The 22047-nt window shown below is 50.1% G+C and overlaps 5 protein-coding genes across 5 annotated transcripts; 3 read left to right on the top strand and 2 right to left on the bottom strand.

Annotated features, from left to right (window-relative positions):
* Positions 1 to 27: 27 nt before the first annotated feature.
* Positions 28 to 7783, bottom strand: Pdw03_7370 (Concanavalin A-like lectin/glucanase, subgroup; the record flags this gene model as incomplete). Its single annotated transcript, XM_014678477.1, has 6 exons — positions 28 to 57; positions 112 to 489; positions 542 to 4332; positions 4398 to 4821; positions 4875 to 5236; positions 5293 to 7783. The coding sequence occupies 6 exons, from the start codon at positions 7781 to 7783 to the stop codon at positions 28 to 30; spliced, it is 7476 nt and encodes a 2491-aa protein (XP_014533963.1).
* A 1038-nt stretch (positions 7784 to 8821) lies between these two features.
* Positions 8822 to 10428, top strand: Pdw03_7369 (Vacuolar serine protease; the record flags this gene model as incomplete). Its single annotated transcript, XM_014678478.1, has 3 exons — positions 8822 to 9190; positions 9256 to 10182; positions 10234 to 10428. The coding sequence occupies 3 exons, from the start codon at positions 8822 to 8824 to the stop codon at positions 10426 to 10428; spliced, it is 1491 nt and encodes a 496-aa protein (XP_014533964.1).
* Positions 10429 to 12575: 2147 nt separating this feature from the next.
* Pdw03_7368 (Ubiquitin carrier protein) lies at positions 12576 to 13419 on the bottom strand (the record flags this gene model as incomplete). Its single annotated transcript, XM_014678480.1, has 3 exons — positions 12576 to 13084; positions 13154 to 13280; positions 13354 to 13419. 3 exons carry the CDS (start codon positions 13417 to 13419, stop codon positions 12576 to 12578), a joined length of 702 nt encoding a protein of 233 aa, XP_014533966.1.
* Positions 13420 to 14765: 1346 nt separating this feature from the next.
* Positions 14766 to 15426, top strand: Pdw03_7367 (uncharacterized protein; the record flags this gene model as incomplete). The annotated part of the gene is made up of 4 exons (XM_014678481.2): positions 14766 to 14919; positions 14973 to 15107; positions 15160 to 15246; positions 15299 to 15426. The coding sequence occupies 4 exons, from the start codon at positions 14766 to 14768 to the stop codon at positions 15424 to 15426; spliced, it is 504 nt and encodes a 167-aa protein (XP_014533967.2).
* A 792-nt stretch (positions 15427 to 16218) lies between these two features.
* Positions 16219 to 21248, top strand: Pdw03_7366 (ABC bile acid transporter, putative; the record flags this gene model as incomplete). Its single annotated transcript, XM_014678482.1, has 2 exons — positions 16219 to 16283; positions 16352 to 21248. The coding sequence occupies 2 exons, from the start codon at positions 16219 to 16221 to the stop codon at positions 21246 to 21248; spliced, it is 4962 nt and encodes a 1653-aa protein (XP_014533968.1).
* Between the last annotated feature and the right edge of the window lie 799 nt (positions 21249 to 22047).

Genomic DNA, 22047 nt, shown 5'->3' with positions numbered 1-22047 from the left:
GAGGGGGTTTGAGTAGCACCGAGAGAATCAGCGCCGCTGGATGCAGTTCCATTCATACTATTGCCATGTTAGCTTCGTCAATTGGATGTGAATCGGGACAATCAAACGCACCACTCGGCCAGCCTCATCCCCCGTATAGACCACGTGGGGGAGAGCCAAAATACAACTGATACCGGCACTGATATTGGCACCATTGTCGCGACTGCTGTCGGTATGATGCAGCTGTCGGATCAACTCTAGCTCAAAGCGGCCCCCGCGAATATTCTTGCTCCAGATATTAACCACACCACGAGTGTGGCCTGTCAACAATAATTCACGATCCAGCCATTCATTCTGCACTCCCTCGTAGAAGACGCAGGACAAGACGTGGTCGTCTGCCGCCTCACAGACTGCTTGATCAGCCAACAAGACGCCATTGAGGGTATATAATGTCAAGCGATTGCCACGACAAACCATGATGTCTCCAGAGACATCGTTGATTCGAGCACACTAATTCGTCAGTAAAGGATAGAAGGCGGTGGAAATGAGCAGGAAAACATACATCTACCGCACCGTCACCGGGAAGGGGTCGTACAAAGGATCGTCGATTGAGATCCCACAGCATAATTTGTCCATCATTAGAGGCAGACAACAAAGCGCTGAAGGATCGCGAAACTGCGAGGACAGTGACTGGAGCTCGATGGCCAAAGAGCGATCCAATGGGCTGCAAATCAACGGATTTGGAGGTTGCGGTGACCGTCCACAATGATATCGTACAATCCCTACCGCAGGTGATAAGGGTGCGGGAATCCGCAAAGCTGGCATGAGACAATTGCCCAACATGAAGGTGCTCAAAGTGGCCCAAAAGCTTGCGAGTGTCGGCGGCATAGAAACGAACACTGCCATCGAAGAATCCCCATTCCATGTAGTAATCATAGGCCGGTGGTATGTTGAGTCTCAGGGCAGAGGTACACAGCAAACGGTCTTGTTTCATCGAGAGGGTAACTACTCGCTCCTCAATGTCAAGAAGAGACAACGGCATTTGGGTCAGCGATTCTGCAAGAGTATCTAGACGGGGTATGCGGTGTCGTTGGTCTTCCCTCTGGGCATGAGGTCGTTGGAAGATTTGGTGAGGGGTTTGCCCGAAGTTGTGAATAATGCCAATGGTGGCTAACCGTTCCATTGGATCATCGATGGCATCTAAGTCTTTGGCACCTTTGTAAGAGAGGTGGTGGAAGACATTGGCAGCCTCAACAGCCGCCTCGCCCTTCTGCTTGCTGCCGAAAACGAGATCAATCCAGCGATGCAAGTTCTTCGACACATATGGGCTCTCAAGTGCCTCCCGGTGCTTCGCAATGAAGATCTTGGGATCGCCTTTTGCCCAAGGTGGTAACTCAACCGAGTCAATGGCCGTGGTCATGTTTTGGAGAAGACCAAAGTCATAATGATTGGAGTTCACAAGAAACTCCGGAAGATAGAAGAACTCAGGGGTAAGCTCTCGAACGTCGGTCATGTTCCCTCGCGATGCCGACTGCCATGCCTTGCGGATTGAATAGAATAGGCGATCGGCATGATCGAATGAGCCACCCTGGAGTAGAAGATATGACTTGACGAATGGTTGAAGCCGAATGAGGTAGGAGCTGACAATCATGGCAGAAGAGTAGTGTGTTCCATAATGAAAAGGGGGTGAATTGTCGTCTCCTATCTCAGCAAAAGCATTGTAACGCTCACGGAAGTCCATTTCTCGCTCCGGTGTTTGACAACCCATAGGCTTAGATAGGTCTCTGAATGTGGCCGGGTTTCCAAGATCGAGTTCCTCGCTCGTATAGTCTGCCAGAACCCAGGGGAAAACTGGATATTGAGTCAAGTCGTTGAACGTACGCCCAGCAAATGTGTTGATCAACATCAGATAATGAAAGTTGGAAATTTCACCCTTAACCCATTTTCGCGTTGCCGGGTTTGCCGGAAGATGACCAAAGACACTAGCAAATTTAGACCCGAGGGACTGTGGTGCATCGTCTTGACTGCGAAGTGTTTCGAATCGCCAAACGTCTTCTGGTCGCGAGTGCCCAGTGCTTCCGGTGACCTGTGGTGCCTTGATAGCCAGTTGATTGTACAGATCGTCTCGAGCTCGAGCCGAAAGCAATGTCAACAAGTAGCTGGTACCATCCGTAAAGAATATTTCAAGAGCAACATCGCGGAACAGGAAGCGACGCTTGGAAACGCTGACCAAATCAGACCATTTCCAACTCCTTGTCTCATGTTCCTGCGAGCGGGGGTCATTTGATTCGCGACCAGAAATCATGCGCACATAGGGATCTCGTTCCTCATTGGGGGCTTGCCAGACGTTCACAATCTCGCCATCTGCTCTTTGAAAGAAATTATCCAGGATGTAGATGCAGTCCTTGCCAATTATTGAAATACCTTCCACTGCTTCTAGACCAATAATTCGAGAAAGGTTACACACACTTTGCACTTGATCGCCACGTTGAAGAGATCGCATCACCTTCCGGTTTCTATCTTCATAGTCTTCGAGCTCAATTTTGGGATCGTCAATCAGCTCAAAGTTATCTTCCATAAGGCTCCTGTTGTCGGCATCATCGTTCGGCGAGGGATCCCCTGGGAGAGGCACCGTCAAAGTCTCACCCTCTGAGAGTGCACGGATACGGGTGTCGATTTTGATTGCTGGGGGCTCGGAGGCTTTACGCTTAGGCTGATAGTCCTGTCGATCGCCCGACTCATCTGGAACCAGACGTAGACGCATACGGCTGCGACCTTCTGTCTGGTCCAGCCACCATCTCCGCTCCCTTTCTTCTACGAGAAGGCCGCCGGGTCGTCGCAAGTCAAGGAGTAAGTCGGATAAAGCAGACCACATGAAAGTAGTGCTATCCTGAAGATCTTGCGAGAATCGTTGAGACTTCAAAAACTCGGATGCTGCAATGTTTGAGATCCAATGTGGCAAAGTAGACTCGTGCTTTCGCGTCATGTCCTCATCGAATTTCTCGATCTGAGCCCATTGTCTGAGTTTGTCTTTACGCTTCGATATCCGAGACCTGACAGAATCTTCGGCGCTTGTGTTCTCCTCGTGGACGAAGGTGTCCCACAATCGAGAGATTACAGCGAAGAACAAGGAATCCAGACCGTCGCGCTGGTCATCAATCCATTGCAAAAATGATTCGTCATCCATTCCCGAAAGTGCGTCAAATCCCTCAGTCAACCGATGCTGGAGAGAGACAGGTCCATGACTGAGAAGTGCTGTTATCTCATCCGGTGCTTGTACCAGTATGATTCTCCATAAGCGAATAGCAGCTGAGCGGAGAGCACCATTTGTGCTGATTAGTTTGGTGTACAGCAGATAGCATAGCAGGTGTAAATGTTTCGATTGGGTTTCAGCCGCCGAGAGAAGGACCACCTGCCAGTAGTTCAATTGATTTAGCAATATCACGGTTTCGGTGTCATCTGCTTCTGACAGCTGAAATAAGACAACTTTGTACAGAGTCGAGCGAATCGTTGCGGTAGCCTGGCTACATAAACGAATGCTTTTCAACTGAGATATGTCTGGGCGCTGGAGATACTCCAGAATTGTACCGATGAATTCGAGTGTAGATGATGCCCCTTTAATGAACCAGCCTTCGTAAACAGCCTCTGTCAAATGTGTTGCGAAGCGCCCGAGGTTCGTAAGTGTTCGTGTTTCATGAAGCAGACCTGGTTGAACCAAAGGAAGATCTTGCAATTTTGAAAGCACACTATTAAAAACCCAAGAATTAAAGTACGCCTGGTGCTCCGGGAAGCCAGGCGGGGTCTTCAGATATAGACCAAGGCCCGAGAAGTCTTTGCGCCCTAAAAGCTGATCTTCGAAGACAGCCAGCACAAGCCTGAAGACTGCCTTGACGATAGGATGACTGGTGGCAGCTTCATTTCCAACAAATTTTGGGTTCACGAACCGTCGTATCCGTGCAGAAGAGGGCTGGTGCTTGGATTTATCAGGAGGCACTAAAATGAAGGATGACCCACGTCTAAGAGAACCAGTGTTTTCATCGGAACTGCCCAAGGAGTCAACCATAGTTGTCTGCAAAGCTGTCAATGGGTTGCTAGTACTAGAGCGCGGTCGTAGTACCAGGTTGCTGTCATCGAAGATGAGTTCGCTGTGTCGGAAATTCAGTTCTGTGTTGGGGCTGACGGTATCGGCACCGACAACAACGGGATAGAGCACAGAAAGTAGCTCCTGCACGTAAGTAGATTGCGCAGTGAAATCCTGGAAGCTTGGTGACCTGACACGTGCTTCTTCTAAGAATTGAACAACCGAATTGACCAGGGCAAACCCATGGATTTTCTGGTCTGAGGGAGTATCATCTAACAGTTGGAAACGGTGTCAGCCAGACCATACCAGACCATAGTGGTGAGTGGTGAGAGCCTACCAGGAAACTTGAGACTGTTCAATTTAAGCTTGTTGCATTGGGTGTCTTCTTGCGCATCACTTCCCATGGTCAAATTGCGCACCCCACTTTTCAACATATTCACAATAACTGGCAACATGTCTGAGAAGACGACCTTCACATCGCTTTCGGTCAAGAAAGCTTTGAGCAGCTCAGACGGGTCAAAGGCTTTGTCGAGATTCAGCAAGGCATGATCAACACCAAAAAGGATAGAAAAGCAGATAGGCCACAATGCGGGGACATCCCACCATCTCTGCAGACGGTGTTCTAGAATGATGTATCCACCACTCTTCTCCGCGAACTTCTTGCTGTATCCACTGCCAATAACCACGACTAAACGGGCCAGGATCTTTGTTGCAAGTATCACAACCTCGGGCTCATCCTCGCACATGAGATAAAGTAGCCACTTCACAGATGGTTAAACAAAATTCTCTCCAATGCAAATGATCAACCACATACCTTGTTTGTGACGGCCTTAGCAAATTTCCTCAATGGCGTAGGGTCATGCGGGTTACACAACACGGAAGAGTACAGCCGTAACATTTCAATGCCCAAAGTCACGCTGGAGATAAAATTGCTTTCAGACTTCGCAGACGCAGGTCGAGGCGACATGGCCACATAACGAATGCTCCTTTTTCTCTGGAGATTTGTTTGAGTCTTTGGCTTATGCAGTGCATACGTGATGGACAAAGATAGTGATCGAAGAAGATCGGGAGAAGGACTGCTCTCCATCAACGAGCGGAATGCCGATAAGCAAGGCTGGAGAGACTCTACGGTCAGCTCTCCCCCCTTCAAAGTTTCCAGTAGCTTTTTGCTGACACCTGATATGGTCAGCCCGAATGATGAGAATGGTATTGTCATGAGGAAGCACACTCACGCATACGACCAAGACGCCTGGCGTTGAATCGGCGATAGTTGCTGTCGGCGGCAAACGTCCGGAATTGAGAGTAGTACAATCCAATCACCTGAGATTCTCCGAGCCGCCAGAAGTCCATGTCCACGAGCAGAACACGGTACGCGAGGGGGTTCGTGATGATGGAGTGAGTGGGGGTTTCAAAGTCATAGCCAACAAATCCGAGAGTCAAACGTAGGAGATCAAGCATCAAGGAAGCCAGCTCCTCGGGGTCAGTGCTAACTACCGGGATTTTGAACGCGGTTGGGGAATTTCCCATGTAGAACCCAAGTTTTTCCCGCAATAAGGCAGCAAGAATACCATAGCCATTCTCTCTTTCCATGGCCTCACTGTTTCTCCAGTTGTCCTGCACTGCTTCGTAGAGAGCTTCCACAGCCATTCGAGTGCTTTCCGCAGTCCTGGCCGCCTTGATCAAGCTTAGATGAACCGCGGCGCAGCCACCTAGACACCAACTAGCATCATCCATCGCCCTAGGAACAGCAACTACGGGATCGCCTGTCAGGATGCCGACCCCTTGAGGCTGTGTTAAGCTGTCATTAATAGCCGGAGTGGCGCCGTTGACAGCGATGGCATTGCCGCCCGACTTTGTTAGCTGTTGCAGACTCTTGGCAGCTTGCCGCGAGAGACATTTTATCAACTGTGATTCGTCAACATTGTTACTATCATCGTCATCAAGAACGACAACAGATGAGACATTGATCAAAATCGAGCTTTCACGAATCAATGTACTCGCTCGTTTACGGATGGCAGTGACAATGTCCGAGGCTTCCTCTTTACCTGGGTGAAGATGTTCGTTCCGCAGGTTAAGAGTCGCAGAGGCCTTGTAAGTCTGAAAAGAGCCTAAGCAATCCTGGAAATTCCCATAATACCGAGGCCCAAGGTTGTAGAAAACAGCTACCATGTCGTCGCTATAAGCCTCATCAAAAAGGATTCCATTCGCAAGAGACCATCGGGAAGTGGACACGTCTTTTCCTAGACGCATTGCCAGGTCTTGAGGGGTGCCAAAGAACGCCTGCACGCGAAATGGTTTGCTTGGATATTGGCCTATAGGAACGGATGGGTATTCGATCTTCAGTTGTTCCACAAACTCGCCGTCTATGAAAAGAGATGCGCGGGAAGAAGACATTGGCTTCGGTCTCTTTTGAACAACACAAATATGGTACCAGCGATTTAGCTCGAATTTTGCCGACTTGAACCGAACACTAGGACGGGAACCTCGAATGGAAGTTTGAAGGATGAAGTTTCGCGTATCCTTTTCGAGGTAGGCAAGAATGAAACATGTTTGGCTTGCATCGAATGCTCCAAATATAGTAGTATGCGTGTTGGAATCGAACTCGTCGAAACGAGCCCATACTGCAAGAGTGTAGCCGGAGGAGTTGATAGGAGGGAATGGTCGACCGAGTGTTGCAAACTCGACTGAACAATACCCATGGCGGGACATATCGAACTGTATTAACGGAGGTTCCTTGGAGGATTTTAGAGCAGACAATAGGCCTTTTAGAACTTGCGGGTTCTCATGCGCTCCGCGGTATAAGGCGACAGCATCATCCAAGCTACTCATTCCCTGGACGCTGAGAGATTGGGCGAGATCTTGGTAAATTGTTTTTTCCCTGTCTGACCGTGCACCATCGAATGAGAGAGGTAGAATTGAAGTGAGCATACCAGTGGCATGCAAGGCTACGACGTTCCTCCGAGACTGCGAGGCCAATTGACAGAGACATGCGGGCAAGGCGAGGCGTAACAAGTCATATCCAGATGACAAAGAGGAGTGAATCAACCACACACGGAGGAATGGTCCAAGTAGTTCCGGCACTTCCACTGTCTCAGCTGATCCAATGCAATGATCCACGGCATCCTGGACGTCTTTTGGGGACAGAGAGCCCTTATTATGGGGAAACTTGGTGCTGAGTGTTACAAAAATACCCGACACTGTCTCCTGGCACAAAGCTGCGGCCAAAATAGCGCCATAGAGATGTTGCGCGTCACCCTCAGTGGTGTCTATATTCTTGACCAGCGCAGTCAAACTTCGCTCCAGTGCAGAAATGCCTCCCCCTACTATCTTTCGAGAAAAATATCGCTTGTTGCCAAAATGATCCTTCAGGCCCTCTGCCAACACACCGAGGACATCTTTAAAAATGCCCAATAGGCTTTTTCTTTCCTCTGTGGATTTGTGCACCGGATCGTAGAGTTCGGCTACCCGGTCTGCCAACGCCAGTAGCGTTTGAAAGCCCTGGAGATGTCGGAATGCATCTTTGGCAGTGCGTGGACGTGCATCATCTATGAAGGTATGGCGTAGGCGGAGAAGAGATTCGGTCGTCGACTGAGCCTGGGACAGAGTGATCGTGGTGCCTGCACCGATGCTCTTGAGCTGGCCAATGGTTGGGGCTAGCTCTTCGGCCAATCGTTCGGTCGATCCGGAGGGGGAGGGAGGGTGGAGGGGAGCCGGCGGAGCCATAGCCAAATCTTATCCACGTCCGCTCCGATGGCGTCTGACCATCAGAGACTGTGAATGTTCAATAGCGGGTACAACGGTCTGCATTGGTGTGTGACAGTGCTAGTGCCAAGATAGGAAGCCTAGCGGTTAGGGGAATTTGTAGAACTCGTCATCCGCAGAACCCCATTTCAAATGTTCAGCCGCCTCTGTCATCCGCTATCGGGGGAAGGGGAAAGTTGGATGTCAGGTGACTGAGTTGTTCTTTGAGCGAAGGGGCTGGACAATGCACACAGCCCTGTTGTTGTATTGTAAGAACAGTAAACTTCAAAATTACGAGCGATAACTGATAGGGCAAGATAAGCGATAAGACGCTGCTCTAAGCGATGTGGAGAAGCTTGGAAGTGATCCTGTGATTGTCCTATGATGTGATGGGCTTCTCCGCAGATTGGCAAAAGTTACATCCAAAAATGGCACACTTGTCCAAGACAAGGGGGACTGGTCTAACTCCTGAGTCACCCGAGTACAAAGCACGCGACTTCGGAGGATGAGTTGCCTTGGAGAATCTGGGCCGTGCGAGGGGGTTGCTTATCACCTATTGCAAGATGAGACTGCCAGGTACCCGGGGGATGGTGACCGACCACCTGCACCACCTTGCTATAGGTACTTTAGTTATTTTTGACAAACTGTTCGTCCCGGGAGATATTCAAGCAACTTATATCATCCATACCTCATCTGATATACCATAGTCAAGTGGATGCTGAGTGTGTTTGGGGTTTCCAAGACCAAGGTGACCATACCATACTGTATCGGGTACCCCATTCTCAAACAGTTCTCCACTAGATCGACATCGACAGGTCATCCGCCGGCGTAACCGTATGTAATGCCTGCTTGCATCATCGATCCCCCGGCTCCTCCCTAGATAAGCTGCCTTTCTCCTCATCTTCCCCCTTCTCCTCTCCATCCAACCTATCCTTCGTTCATCCTTTACAACCTACAATCAACCTACATTTATCGTTTACTTCACTGCTTCTTCGTGTTTAACCTTCCACTTTGCCCAGCATGAAAGGCTTCCTCAGCCTAACAGTGCTCCCGTTGTTGGCAGTTGCCTCACCCGTGTCAGTTGGCTCCATCCACAATGAGGCAGCTCCTCTCCTCTCCTCCATGACCTCACAAGAAATTCCGGATTCCTATATCGTTGTATTCAAGAAGCATGTTGATGAGAGCTCTGCGTCCGCCCACCAGAGCTGGTTGCAGGAGGTGCATACCGCTCATACCGGTCGGATGGAGTTGAAGAAGCGCTCCCTGTTCGGCTTTGACTTTGAGGCTTTTACGGGCCTGAAGCACACATTCCAAATTGATGGATCGCTCATAGGATATGCTGGTCATTTCCACGAGGATGTCATCGAGCAAATCCGTCGTCATCCTGATGTGAGTAATCCAACTCCCTCGTTGCGTAAGTTCTCGAGGTCGGTGGCTAATGTGATTCAAAACAGGTTGATTACATCGAGAAGGACTCTGAGGTTCGTACTATGACCGATGGTACTATTGAGAAGAATGCCCCCTGGGGTCTTGCCCGCATCTCTCACCGTGAAAGTCTCTCCTTCGGCAACTTTAACAAGTATTTGTACGCCGAGGAGGGTGGTGAGGGTGTCGATGCCTACGTCATTGATACTGGCACCAACACCAAGCACGTTGACTTCGAGGGCCGTGCTTCATGGGGCAAGACCATTCCCCAGGGTGATGCCGATGAGGATGGAAACGGTCACGGAACACACTGCTCTGGTACTATTGCCGGCAAGAAGTTCGGTGTCGCCAAGAAGGCCAACGTCTACGCTGTCAAGGTTCTTCGCTCTAATGGCTCGGGTACCATGTCCGATGTCGTCAAGGGTGTTGAATGGGCGGTCCTGTCTCACATCAAGAAGACTAAGAAGGGCGACAAGAAGTTCAAGGGTAGCGTTGCCAACATGTCTCTCGGTGGTGGTAGCTCCCGCACCTTGGATCTTGCTGTGAATGCAGCTGTTGACGCCGGTATTCACTTCGCTGTCGCTGCCGGAAATGACAACGCTGACGCCTGCAACTACTCCCCCGCTGCTGCCGAGAAGGCCGTCACTGTTGGCGCCTCCACCCTAGCAGATGCACGTGCTTACTTCTCCAACTACGGAAAATGCACTGATATCTTCGCCCCTGGTCTGAACATCCTCTCTACCTGGGTTGGTAGCGAGCATGCCACCAACACCATTTCCGGCACCTCCATGGCCTCTCCTCACATCGCTGGTTTGTTGGCCTACTACGTTTCCCTGGCACCTGCCAAGGACTCTGCCTATGCCGTCGCCGATGTCACCCCTAAGCAGCTCAAGGCGGCTCTTATTAACGTCGCTACTGAGGGCACGCTTACTGACATTCCCTCCGACACACCCAACGTAAGTTTTTTTCCCTATCTAGATGACATTCAGTGAGCTAACTTATCTCAGCTTCTGGCTTGGAACGGTGGCGGTTCCACCAATTACACCCAGATCCTTGCCGAAGGTGGGTACAAGGCTGGTGTCGCGGCTAAGGAGCCCACTCTTGATGAGCGCATTGGCAGCATCATCGATAACGCGGAGAAGGCCTTCCACAAGGAGCTCGGCGCTATCTACAGCGAGATCAAGGATGCTGTCTCTGCATAAATTAGAAGGTTGTTGGGGATCCGTCAGTAACAATCCCAACAACTCGGGCATATGGCTGGATGGATTAACGCAGGCGCATATCATATTTTTTGGTTTTACATCGGTCTTTTGGTTTGTTCAACTTGAATTTGCGGGTCTATCCCGCCACTACACTCCTATACACAAGTTGTCTTTGCTATTTCGCTATTTCGCTATTTCAACGCTCCACGTAGCATACTTGTCTACAATCATCAGTTCGGACTGATTTAGAATGCGTTTTGACATATCAAATCGATGAATTCCAGGACATTGCATCCTAGAAAAAATCAATTTAAATCCGCAGCCAGTAGATGTAATCATTCATTCTGTATATCCGGTGACGCTCTACAATGTGTCCTTGATTCGACCTACGCTGGCCTGTTCCTCCAAATCTCAACACCGCTGAATCGCTTTGTCAGTCCGCTATTCCCAGAATCCCAACAAATTGGTCAACGAACTTTGTTGTCAACTGTTCATTCGTCATGGGGTGCTCCAAGCAAGATACTTCTCAATGCTGGTCCCTTCCTTCACTTTCATGACAAGATGACACTCATCGGTTCGCATCCTCTCGTCAGGAACTGTCCTGAATCGAGCTGTCAATCGTCAGACCGTCTATCATATACCACATCATCCTCGAACCGCGCCGCCGCATCCTTCCCTAACAACAAACCAACCGCACCGCCATGACAAACACTAAACTTGACATGCAGCCTACCCATAGGCATCGGTTTCCCTGTCAAGTCCAAATCAAGTGGATGCACATCCCCAGCAGCCCCTTCATCGCCCTTAAAATGAATCCCAATCCTCTCCAACTACCTATGTAACCAAACACACCCATCAATAACAGGATGAACCACAATCCCACAAGGCAATGGCTTAAGAGCATTCCTCGCAATTTTCTCACCGCCCACTGTCCCTAAGCCCCGTAATCTCCTCCTCGAGCTTATCTCCCCCGAACCCACCATATTAGCCTGCCCTTTCTTTGCCTCAAGCATCTCAGCCGAACTCGGAACCCCGTCCCGCGCACGCCAAACAGCAAGCAACCCATTCTGCGCCACCTGCGCAAGATTAGAAAGGCCTGGCATCCCCTGAAGCCCAGCAACCTACGTAGCGGCAAGACCAATCGCATGAGCAACTTTCGCCACAGCCATAGCAGTGCCAATTGACCCCACCGTAGGAGGGGCATACCACCTGACATCGTAGTGCGCTGGCCATATGGCCCTGTTGATTTTGATACTCGGCTTCAATACTGGCAACCAGCGCGATTATGAACTCGGCCCCGGAACTGGGGCGCGAGAGTGCCGGGCTATGGCGAGGAGCGCATATGCTATTGGTCCCGTTGGATGAATGATTGTATCTGGGTGGGTGTCATCGTAGTCGTGGACACAAGTGGCGACTTCGTTGAAGAGTGCCGCGTGCATGGCATCGGTGGAGGTATCCGTGCCGAGGAGATGCGAGTTGGGTGGGCGTGAGAAGGGGGATAGGACGCTGTGAGCTGTGGTTGTTGCGATGTGTCTGCTTTCGCCGGCAATTTATCCGTTTATGTTGTAGAAGCTCCGTACTGCGGCGTGGATTGTTTCTTCTGGGAGATTAGAGTAGGATCGAGAGACTATCCAGTCGGGTATGCCATCTCGGGACTGGCAATTTGTTGCTGTTTCATTGCAAAATGAGGAGTTTGTGGTTCGGTTTAGTGGGGTAGATGGACATGGCTGTGGTTTTGGGATGGTTTTGCAGATCCGATATAGGAGCTATGCGTGGATGCACACGTCTGCTTTTAAAGTTGGGGATGGTTTGTCCACTTTAAGTGCAGGAGGATTTATGGCTCAGCTGAACCTCAACGTTTTGGAAGAAGGACTAAAGCAGCTGAACCTCTGATTGAAATCTAAGAATGAATGTTAAAATTTGACTGCATTTCGCTAAAATATCTGTGCAACGTGAGGGTATTGCATGTGTTGTCATTAAAACCATTAGAACCATTATGCTTGAAAATGATCCCCGCTAAACGCCTATCGTATGAAAGATCGCAAGGGTACGCCGAGAATGCTGAAGATGCTTAGACATGCGGATATGAGACACCTCATCATGCAGCAACTCCTTAGACAAAAGACGGTGAAAGTCCGTCTAACGCCTTACGCCTTCTTCGTCTCGGTGGAATCAACCTCAGCCGACTCATCCTCGTCCTCATCTACATCACTGCCACTGGACTGGTCCATGTCGAGTTCGTTGTCGGAGTCACTGCCACCGAACACATCGCTGTCGACATCGCTATCAGCCCAGAAGTCATGGTCTTCCTTTTCCACGGGCTCACGGACGGGGGTATCATGTGTGGGCATCTCGAAGCCAGCAGGAATATCAAGCTTAGATTTCTCCACATCGGCCTTAACAAGCTGGCGGTAGACTTCTGGTTTGTTGCGAAACAAGACGGCAGCATCAACGTTCGCGGGGGAGGAGGGCTCGGCATCGTCAAGCAGAGAGATGATGGAGATGAGAACTGATTCGACACGTTGGGCAGGAGACCAGCGCTCCGAGGCAAGCTCGCCGGACATTTCATCTTCACCGGGTGCGTGAAGGATGGAGATGCATAATTTGCCGTTGGTGTAGATGTTCGGGTGGTGGAGGGGCTGCAGGAAGCGGAACTCTTGTGACAATAAAAAAAAATCTTGTTAGTCACACCGATTGTGCGAAGAAGGAGAGGACGATGTCATACTTGGTGGAGCATAGGGATAGTTGGTAGGGAACGTCATTGCGGCTTTGAAGTAGCCGCCGTAGTACATGGAGTCGGGGTTGATCACAATCAGGGCGACATCCCAGTTGAAGATGTCGTCATCGTGCAACTGCACAAAAAATGTCAATAAACCGCGAGTGTAAAAGTGCCAAAGACATTCCATAATAGCACCTACAACATACCTGGACGTGAACCCACTTCTCTTTGAGAAGGGCCTTGAATTCGTTCATCAAGATACGCTCCGCCATGGCGATGACCGGGGACGGAAATTTGAAGACGATTGACCTGGAAAGACGTCGCCGGTGATCGCGGGGCAATCTGTTCTTATATAGGTAGAAGTTTGTGAGGCAGCACCGGTTGCCTATGCAATTCAATGTTTGAAGCAAGAGATTAACTGAAAAGCCCGTCACTTGTTAGACAATGTCGGGATCACGGGGACCGAGGGGCGAGACCTACTACGCCTATTGGGATGAACGGATGCCTGAAATATCGGTGGCGACCCTGACTAAGAGATGGGCGCCCACGGATGCCCGGCAGGGCCCAGTAGTGCACTTGTAGGCACATTTTTCACCTTTCGTGTTCACAACATTGAAACTCGAATTCTAAATGGTTAAATTCTCAATACTCAATATGTACGATCAACAATGCCTAATTTGTCTTTAGTTCAAATTTAATAGTTCTATTGGTTCTATTCTACAACGTACTTCAATCACATGTCAATCTTTTGTTCCAACCCTACCACTAACTAATGGGGAAATATCTTAAAAAAAGACTTTAAAGGCATCATAAAAAAAAGGCATCGTAAAATAATCTTGAACCGATATTCTAGGAAATGAGTCAGTAATCGATCACATATTGAGCTATATATGGATAGAGACATATAAGTGGCCAAGTGTGTTTTGTTCTCTACACGTTGGTTTTTAGTTTGATTTGTGCCTACTCTTTGAATTTGTACCCGTCGCAGGGATGTGTTTGATTCATCTTCCGGGCTGCCTTGCACATGACCTTCCAAGATCACAATTTTTGCAACCTTTTTTGCCATTTTTTTTCTGTTCCCAACTCTTGAAGGCGCCCTCATCGACTTCGATAACTGCAAGGACTCATCAAGATGTCGCATAACAGATTCATTCAATCGTTCACTTGCATTCCCAAGGATATCTTTCGCGTGAACTCAGGCGTCTCCATCCGGCTCCGGGCTTGGCCAGGACCTAGGCGACCACAAGGCGTGTTCGACCTCCTTACAAGGGGAGGCAAAGTACAACCAAAGGCTCTCAACCCAGCGACCTATGAATGTATGTTGATGATCGACTGAGCATTTAGCTCATATCGCTGATTTATCTTGGTCCCCAATGGTGCCTCCATGCGACCCAACTCCAGGACACAGCAGAATCCCTAGCCCTAGAGTGATGTGACTGTCTCGTCATCGGTCCCCCTTTCCGGTAAAAACCTTAGCTAGAGGTAGTTGTTGTGCGTCTCGACTCCACAAATGATCGTCTATGTATAAAAAATGTTCCAAAAAACCTGTCGTCCTGTGCAAGCGCCTAGGCTTCACATCTCACGTTTCCCAAATCGCCGCTTTTTCTCATTTGTGTCGATGCACTCAGCCTTTCCCGCAAGCTTGTATCGATTTCAGATACACCGCTTCTCGCGACTTCATGACAGAGGTTTTAGACAAGATGACTGGGCAGCCGAGGATGGAATAGAAGTTACAGCGGACGGCTTGGTGCACTCAAATATCACTGCCGACTGTAGGAGTGCGCAGCTTCGTATAATTTGCCTGCTAACATAATTACCTGGACAGTTTCTAACGGTGCATTATTTATGCCAAATACGCACTACATGCAAGAGGTCACACGGAGATCGAATGACTATTACCTGGAAGAGGTAGAAAGCGGCAAGCCCGCCGCCGAAGCTCATTATTTATGTATACCCAAAGGTGATTAGATGCCCTTGATGCAAGATGCAAAACTAAAGATCAATCTTCTAAGGCACCGCTATTCCAAAGTCGTTGATTCTTTTCCGCGAATATACTTCTCGTTTCTCCCTACAACCTGCGCATCCCATGCCGCTTGACAGTATGCTCAAGATAGCCCCTTAGAGAAGGGAGAGTGCTGACATGTAGTCAAGCCTTTAACAACACCCTAACTCGGTTTTATCTCGAATTTGGGCGCACTTTCAATCCAGACGCGTGGCTCGATAGAAATCCCTACCATGATGCATTTTCTGATGACGAGGAAGAGTGGATGAACTGCTGATTTGCATCTGGAAGGGTACGGTTTTATTGAATAGCCGGTGTACCGAAGAAGATGAAGATTGATGTGAATTCTTTTTCGATGCCTATACATGCTGGTCTCCCCAGCGTTGTATGGTTGCAACTTCAACATCGAAAACGGCGATAAGATGTCAAGTGGCATATAAATTTTTTTTTGTGGGGAACGATAAGCCCGATTGAGACAGGCCTGAATCATCTGAAGGGCGTGTCTGAAACCAAGGGAAAATTTCTAACCCTCGGGCTCCTAAAGTAGTTTAAGTCGCGAAGTCGAGAAGTCGAGAATAGTTTTGTGTTGAGAATTACATGCAGAAAATAGTCATATGTACTCCGTACTTCGTAGTCAGATTATCAATGCCTACACGGTACTTCCACCAAAGTTGGGTGGCCAATGTCACCCTCTCTACCCGGAGTCCGTCCACCGCCGGTTTTGGACCATGGCCATTTTCTCTCTCTTCGAAATTCTTCCCCCGCCACAAGATCCAGATCTTCACCCTTGAACATCTTTGATCCTCGCTTTTGTGGAATCTGAGTAGACCCCTACTCTTTTGCCTCAACGGCCCTGGATCCCGAAACCCTCATCCCATCGTCACAGTTCATCTTGACTTTGCGATGCCAGGCTTGTCCGGTTATCTAGTAAAATATTGTCACTAAGGGGTGGTTCACAATACTTTAATCCCGGTCGCACTCATTCATTACTGTCACCAGCTGAAGAGCTGTGTGATCAAGTCGCACGAGCTCCGAGAGCTTCAGTTTTTTGCGAGCTTTGCGGTCAATCATGTTGCCGCAATGTCAAGGCCCTATTTGGGCCATCGATGACCTGTCTCGCTGCTTCCAGCGCAAGTGGGTCTACACCAATGGCAACCCCGACCGTTGAAAATTTATACTGATCGCGAGATATCTCTAAATAGCATCCTTCAGGTCATCCTTCCCCTCACAGTTTGCGGCGCTTCACTGCTCCTGATTCTGATTCGTGTCGCTCATCGATATGTCCTCACCCGAAAAGCGGTAGCTTACAAGGTCCTCCCGAACAATGACTCCGAAGATGAGGTCCCCAGTGCGACGCAGGAAAACGAGTCCGATGCTATACTGTCCCAAGCTGTACAACACGAACAATCTCAGGTCGTGGAGGTCAATCGCCCGCGTGGAGAGGTCACAGTTGTGTTATTCGAAATCGCAGCTTTGATTGGGCAAGTTGCACTCTACACTTTTATTTTGTCGACTCATGCATGGGGCCGCCATGGAACCTATCCTGCCGTGGTTGGGCTTGTGTCGTGGGGTTATATCCTTTTCCTGGTGATGGTCCGGTTCCTCCTATCAGCCTTGGATCTTTCCTCCGCGCCGAGACTATGGACCCATACGGCAATCTTATACGGCTTCCAATGGTTGTTCAATATCATGGTCTTCCGATCTGCTATAATTCACCCCTTGTCCCAGCACGCTCTGATTCCCAGCAGCATTCAGTTTACTCTGAGTACCGTGCTGCTGCTCATTGCACTCACCAGTCGCCGAGGCAATAAGCCAGTTCTGGTTGAGCACGAAGATGGATTGGAGCCTCCGACGCATCCTACAGCCAGTTTGCTGTCTCTTGCGACATTTTCCTGGCTTGACCCATTGGTCTTGAAGGGCTATCGTCGACCCCTGGAGCTTGCGGATGTTTGGAACCTAACTCCGTCCCAGAAGGCTGCCAGCGTGCTTACGGACTTCCGCAAGAGACAAATGAAAGGCTCTTTGGCATGGAAGCTGATACGGTTCTTCATAGGTACCCTTCTAGAGCAGGGTGCCTGGACGATCTTCGCCAATCTGTTCGTTTTCATGCCCACTCTTCTCCTCAAGGCTATCCTTGAGTATGTCGAAGATCCCCGGTCGACTACGCCCAGTGCAGCTTGGTTGTTCGCCATTCTGCTTTTCTGTTGCGCTGCGGTCCAGGGTGTGGCAGATGGACAAGCCTTGTTCATTGGTCGTAAAATGGGTGTGAAAGTCCGTGCGATTATCATTGGTGAAATCTACGCCAAAGCTCTTCGTCGCAAGGCAGGCGCTTCACTGGAGGCTACCAAGAAAGAAGATCCCATCTTGCCCCAGGATAAGAAAAGAAAGCTATTTTCCTTTGGTCGCAAGAAGAAGGCCGCTAATGGAAATGACGCCGAGGCTGGCAAAAAGCCAGACGCAGAACCGGAGGAACCCACACAAGCCAATGTTGGTACAATCATTAACTTGATGGCGATCGATTCGTTCAAGGTCAGCGAGGTCGGTGCCTATCTCCACTTCTTGTGGGCAAGTGTACCAGTCCAGATCATTATGGCAATAACTCTGCTCTACCATATCATGGGGTTCAGTTCATTTGCCGGCATCGCCCTGATGGCCCTTATGTTGCCCATCAACCTTTTCATCGCCCGCCAGTTCAACAAGGTCCAGAACCAGATTTTGAAGGGCACCGATGCCCGTATTCACGCCACCAACGAAGTCCTCCAAAACATCCGCATCATCAAGTACTTTGCCTGGGAGCAACGATTCCAAGACATTGTCGGCGAGAAGCGCAAGGCCGAACTTAAATCCCTGCGTAGAAGGTACATCCTCTGGTCCTCTGCCGCAACTGTCTGGTACGGCACCCCTATTCTCATCACGTTCATGTCCTTCTTCTTGTACACTGTGATCGAGAAAAAGCAATTGTCCCCTTCGATTGCTTTCCCTGCCTTGTCTATGTTTTCTTTGCTGCGTGTGCCCTTGGATCAGCTTGCCGATATGGTGGCTCACGTTCAGGAATGTAAGGTTTCCCTAGACCGTGTGGACAAGTATCTGAACGAAGAGGAAACGGGCAAATACGATCAACTCCGTGATAGTACTGCCACAGGAACCCCTGCCAAGATTGGTCTTGAAAAAGCAACATTATCCTGGAACAGTTCCGCTGCTGAGTCCCAAGATACAGAATCCGAGGCCGATTTGGACGCTTTCCGTTTGATAAATGTCGACGTCGAATTCCTTGTCGGCAAGCTAAACATCATTGTTGGCCCCACCGGATCTGGAAAGACGTCCCTGCTCATGGCTTTGCTTGGAGAAATGAAACTTCTCGAGGGTCGTGTTCATCTCCCCGGTGGAATGTCCAGCAGGGCAGACCTCCCAGTGGACCCTGAAACTGGTTTAGTTGATAGCGTTGCTTACTGTGCCCAGGAAGCATGGTTGGTCAACGACACCGTAAAGGAAAATATCATCTTCGCCTCTCCCTATAACGAGCGTCGCTATCGTGCAGTGCTCAAGGCATGCGCTCTGGAGCGTGACCTTGCTATTCTTGATGCTGGTGATCAAACCCTCGTTGGCGAGAAGGGCATCAGTTTATCTGGTGGCCAGAAGCAGCGCATCTCTCTTGCCCGTGCCATCTACAGCAGTGGCCGCCACTTGCTGCTCGATGACTGTCTCTCTGCTGTCGACTCTCACACTGCCAAGCACATCTTCCGCCAAGCTCTTACTGGCCCTCTGATGTTGAACCGCACATGCATTTTGGTAACACATAACGTTGCTTTGACTGTTCCCCAATCGGACCACGTTGTGGTACTTGAGAACGGTAGAATTTCAGCCCAGGGCCGTCCCAACGATGTCGCCGCTACTGGTGCATTGGGCGATGAGTTCCTCAAGTCTCGGCCCGACTCCAGACCTAGCTCTCGCGGACACTCCCGTGTCCTGTCTGATCAGGAAGAAGAGGATGAAGATTTGAACGGCACCCCGAATGGAAAGCCAGAAGACGAGGCCAAGCTCTCGGAATCCAAGGCTACTGGTAGTGTCAAGTGGTCGACCGTCAGCATGTACCTCCGCGCCATGGGTCCGTGGTACTATTGGGTCGGTGCCGTTTTTGTATTCTGCTTGCAGCAGTTGGGTTCTGTTTCCACCAACCTCTGGATTAGACAGTGGGCAAACTCTTACCATGCCCACAAGGCTGGGACCGAGGATGTCGGGCAGTACGCCGCCGCGGCCCACCTCAAGCCCCCCACTTTCAACATTGGAAGTGTTGGGCGCGTGAGCAGCTGGGGTCTACCCCAACTTGGCGCTAGCTCTGCTAGCGAGGCTGATGGGCAGGTGAACGTGGCTTATTACTTGAGTGTCTATGCACTCCTGGGATTCCTCTATATCGCAATCTCTTTGTCTCGCGAAGCTGTATTGTTTTGGGGCTCGCTCCATGCCTCATGGAAGATTCATGATCGCCTTCTCAGGGCTGTCATGCACGCCAAGTTCCGCTTCTTTGACTCCACGCCTCTTGGACAACTGATGAACCGGTTCTCCAAGGATGTTGAGTCTGTCGACCAGGAAGTCGCTCCTGTTGCTATCGGCATGCTTCACAGTCTGGCATCTGTGATTATGATTGTCATTCTGATCTCATGGATCACTCCAGGATTCTTAATTGCTGGTGTGTTCATCACCCTGGTGTACACTGCCCTCGGTGCCGTCTATTTGAACTCTTCCCGAGATCTCAAGCGTCTGGAATCTGTGCAGCGCAGCCCGCTATACCAGCAGTTTGGTGAGACCCTGAACGGTATCGTCACCATTCGTGCCTATGGTGATGGTCCTCGCTTCATGGTCGACAACCACCGCCGCATCAATGCCTACAACCGGCCACACATCTACCTCTGGGCTAGCAACCGCTGGCTCGCTCTCCGCGTTGACTGGACCGGTGCTCTGGTCTCGTTCTTTTCGGCGACCTTTGTGTTGCTGAACGTTGGAACGATCGATGCTGGTGCCGCTGGTCTTTCACTGACCTACGCCGTGACATTCACAGAGAACGTCCTCTGGCTTGTGCGTCTGTACTCCGAGGTCCAGCAAAACATGAACTCCGTCGAGCGTGTAAGAGAATATCTTGATGTGGACCAGGAGGCAGCTGCTGTTATCGAAGAATCACGACCTGCGGCTGATTGGCCCAGCCAAGGTGCGGTCGAGTTCACTAACTACACCACGCGGTACCGACCCGATCTGGACCCAGTTCTCAAGGAGGTTTCGTTCTCTATCAAGGCCGGCGAAAAAGTCGGTATTGTGGGTCGCACCGGTGCTGGCAAGAGTTCTCTCGCGCTGGCTCTCTTCCGCGGCCTCGAAGCCGAGAAGGGTCACATCATCATTGACGGCGTTGACATTGGGTCAATTGGACTGCGGGATCTGCGCGAGTCCATCACCATTGTTCCCCAGGATCCGACCCTGTTCACAGGAACCCTCCGCAGCAACCTTGATCCCTTCGGTCTCTTTAGCGACAAGCAGATCTTCACAGCCCTCCGTCGCGTGCACCTAATCGGAACCAGTGCGTCAGGCACCGCAACCCCCACATCCACGAGCAGTTTCACCGCGACGGAATGCAATGTCAACGGCAACGGCAACGGCGTGAGCAGCAGCGCAGTGACTGTAGTCGACAATAAAAACATCTTCAACAACCTCGACAGCCAAGTCTCAGAGTCCGGCTCCAATCTGTCTCAAGGCCAGCGTCAGCTCCTCTGCCTTGCCCGCGCCCTGCTCAAGAACCCCCGCGTCTTGATGATGGACGAAGCAACCGCATCTATCGACTACGCCACCGACGCCAAGATTCAAGAGACCCTTCGGGAACTGAGCAGTAGCACAATCATCACCATCGCCCACCGTCTGCAGACCATCATTGACTACGACAAGGTCCTGGTCCTCGACCACGGCCGCGTCATCGAGTACGACCACCCCTGGACTCTCATCAACAAAAAAGACGGCCTCTTCCGCGGCATGTGCGATAACAGCGGGAATATGGACGTTCTTCTAGATGGGGCTCAGCGCGCTTGGACGCAGAAGCGTCTTGTCGATGATTCATGAAGCACCGGTGAGCGCAGTTGTTCCCCCCCCCTTTTTTTTTTCTCATTTCCCCCATCTTATAGAATCTCTCGCGTACATATCCATTGTTACCCTACTTTGTCTATTACCTACTGTTGGTTTCCCCCGCTCCTTCCTTGGGGCGGGCATGCAAAAAAGAGAGAGCGAAAGAGACATCCATGTAACCATCATCTTACAGCCCATAGGATTTATCATCTTTATCATCTCTTCCAATTTTATCATGGTTCTGCTCATGGCATACTTCTTCCTCGTGCACCGGTGTAGTTCGTGTCTTCGGTTGCCTTTTTGCGCCTTTTCTGCTATGTTGCACTTGCATCTGTTGAGAACATTTTCTGTGTTTTTGTAATCTTATATTCATTCCATCGTTGCATGGTATATGTCAGGATGCATGCTTCTGATGGCGAATGAGAATGCTTGTGAAATTACTTGAGGTTGTGCAGAGCTTTTTGTTAAAATCTCCCATTGGCTTGACATGTAGATAGGTTCACAGCATTCCTTAAGAGTCACGGTTTTCAATGTATCTGTATTCAGAACAAGTGAGCCTACGATGGTCCTCTGACACTCGAAAGCACTCTGGTCAGAAACCCTGTATTGAAGATGATCCCAAAGAATAGTAGGGCATCTCGTCATGAACCTGTTCATCCTCAATGCCCGAGCTTCTTCTTTACCGGCACCTTCCGAAGATGAACTGTCTAGCGTTTCATTTCACCCGCATAAACGCCATCTTCGATTTCTCTAAACCGACATTCTCATTGCTTATCGCAAGTCGGGGTGCGAAGGT

The sequence above is a fragment of the Penicillium digitatum genome, chromosome 2 (genome assembly GCF_016767815.1).
Source record: "Penicillium digitatum chromosome 2, complete sequence".
Classification (NCBI taxonomy): Eukaryota; Fungi; Ascomycota; class Eurotiomycetes; order Eurotiales; family Aspergillaceae; genus Penicillium; species Penicillium digitatum.
This window is presented reverse-complemented; position numbering and strand designations above follow the sequence as displayed.